This window comes from Myotis brandtii, unplaced genomic scaffold (assembly GCF_000412655.1).
Source record: "Myotis brandtii unplaced genomic scaffold, ASM41265v1 scaffold725, whole genome shotgun sequence".
NCBI classification, from domain to species: domain Eukaryota; kingdom Metazoa; phylum Chordata; class Mammalia; order Chiroptera; family Vespertilionidae; genus Myotis; species Myotis brandtii.
The window spans coordinates 927711-930135 of NW_005370862.1; the positions used below are offsets into that span (position 1 = coordinate 927711).

General features: G+C 58.6%; 1 protein-coding gene across 1 annotated transcript in view; it reads left to right on the forward strand.

Annotated features, from left to right (window-relative positions):
• PTPRE (protein tyrosine phosphatase, receptor type, E) overlaps positions 1-2425 on the forward strand; it is a 70423-nt gene that overhangs the window by 56970 nt on the left and 11028 nt on the right. The window contains exons 10-11 of the mRNA XM_014530149.1: positions 1397-1560; positions 2246-2381. Of these exons, the coding sequence (XP_014385635.1) occupies positions 1397-1560; positions 2246-2381 (300 nt within the window). The remainder of the gene's footprint in view (positions 1-1396; positions 1561-2245; positions 2382-2425) is intronic.

The following is a 2425-nucleotide window of genomic DNA, read 5'->3' on the forward strand; positions in this document are numbered from 1 at the left end:
CAGCTCTGCCCCCACCCCCAGCTCTGCCCCCACCCTCAGCTCTGCTTCCCATTCACTAGCATTGCAGTGGCTCCTGCTGAGTGGGTCTGAGGCCGGAGGACTTGCCCGGTGGGGACAGGACAGGGACAGATGGGGGTCAGTGGGCTGAGCATGGGAGTCGACCAAGGTCCAGGACCACCCAGTGCTGGGCGCTCCTGGCTCCCAGGGCCATTCTGGTCGGGGGAAGCGAGTCTGGCGAAGGGGATGGGTGGGCCCCCTTAGTAACAGAGCCCTTTCACTCAATGGGATCCCGAAGCGGGAGAAAACGGTTTCAAAATTACAGCTGAAGCTTCCTCATTCGTTTTCACACTTACTCCCTGCTAGCTGTGCCCTGACAGGTTTTAAGGCGTCTCAGCAAAGACTCCTGCATGTGTTCAGGGCAGATGAAACAGCTAGAGATGTAGACACAGGCCGTGATGTCAGGAACGGAAGGTGGGTGGGTGGTGCACACACTGAGGTCACAACATAGGAGTCTGAGCTTCTAGAAGCCACAGCACAGAAAGGGAAGGTGGGCTTTGTCATTCTTGCTGTCCCCTTATGCCCCCCTCCCAGACACACACCCACAAATACACATACACACCCCCAGACACACACACAGATACACACATACAAATACACACACATACAAATTCACATACCCCCACACACCCACACACACACAACACACAAATACACACACACACTCACATACACACACCTGACACACACATACAAATGCACATACCCCAGACACACACACACACACACACACACAAATACACACTCACATACACACACCTGACACACACATACAAATACACATACCCCCAGCACACACACAAATACACATGCCCCAGACACACACACACAAATACACACACACATTCACATACAAACACCTGACACACACACACAAATACATACACCCCCAGACACACACACACATACACACACCTGACACACACATACAAATACACATACCTCCAGACACACACACAGATACACATCCCCCCAGACACACACTCACTACATAGACACAGATACACACACACACACGCACATACAGATACACGTGCACACATATTCATGGGCACATGGACGTGCACACACACACTCAGATACACTGTGGTCCGGGCAAGCTCCTAGGCCCTGGGTAACAGCATCCATGGGGGAGCCTGAGCAGCTAGGAGCCTCCTCCCCGGCCCACAGCATCACTGTTTCCTCCCCTGAAGGCGCTGGGGAGCGGAGGGCTGCGCTGGGGGCACTTACCCAGGCCCCCGGCAGAGGCAGCCCCCTGCTGGCCTCGGGGTCCCTGAGTCCTGGACCAACTCCAGGGATGGGGGGTGGCTGTCCCACGCACGTCCCCCTGTCCCCACAGCAGCTCTCCGATGGCTGCAGGGCCCCGCGGCTCCTGTGCCAACTGCACTTCACCAGCTGGCCCGACTTCGGGGTGCCCTTCACCCCCATTGGGATGCTCAAGTTCCTGAAGAAGGTGAAGACGCTCAACCCCGCACACGCTGGGCCCATCGTGGTACACTGCAGGTGCGTCAGGACCCGGGGCGGCTCGTGGGGGGACTCAGCCAGCGAGCACCGATATCAGGGGGGGCACAGGAGCAGGCGGGCGATGTGAATACCAGCGCGGGCACAGGGCAGCAGCCCAGGGCCCCCCACCCCAAGCATTCCGTGGTAGCACAGCCCTGTCCCCCCTGGCACGTGAGGGGGACCCCAGTATCTACCACCGACAAGCCGAGAGGCCAGGGCTGATAGTGGGGATGGAGCCTGCAACCCGGGCCTGTGCCCTGACCAGGAATCGAACGGTGACCTCCTGGTTCATAGGTCGACGCTCAGCCCCTGAGCCACGCCGGCCGGGCACAGTGTGACAGTTTTTGAAAAGCCAGTTACACCAGTTGTGACGAGAAGACAACACCTGGTAACAGAGGAAAATTTATCTGAACAACCTCAGGCGAGGCTGCCCGCAGCAGCTCTTCCTGATAAGCCTTGTTCAGTTTCTAGATAAATTTTACTAGGATCACGGCGCCCTCTGGTGGCCGCGCCATAGACTTGCTCTTCTGTAACCCAGAGGAGGTTGGGTGAAGTGTTGAGGTGCCAGCCTCCCAAGGCAGGGGGCGTGTCCCTCTGTCCTGGGGGGCAGGCGTGTTCTGAGGCCCTGTCATTTGCTTCGGGGGGATCGTGGCTCACGGTGCGGCCTCTTCCTTTGTCCCCGCAGCGCGGGCGTGGGCCGGACGGGCACCTTCATCGTCATCGATGCCATGATGGACATGATGTACGCGGAGCAGAAGGTGGACGTCTTCGAGTTCGTGGCGAGAATCCGCAACCAGCGCCCTCAGATGGTGCAGACGGACGTGAGTCCCGCCTGCCCTGGCCCCGCCCTCCCCTCCCCTCCCCA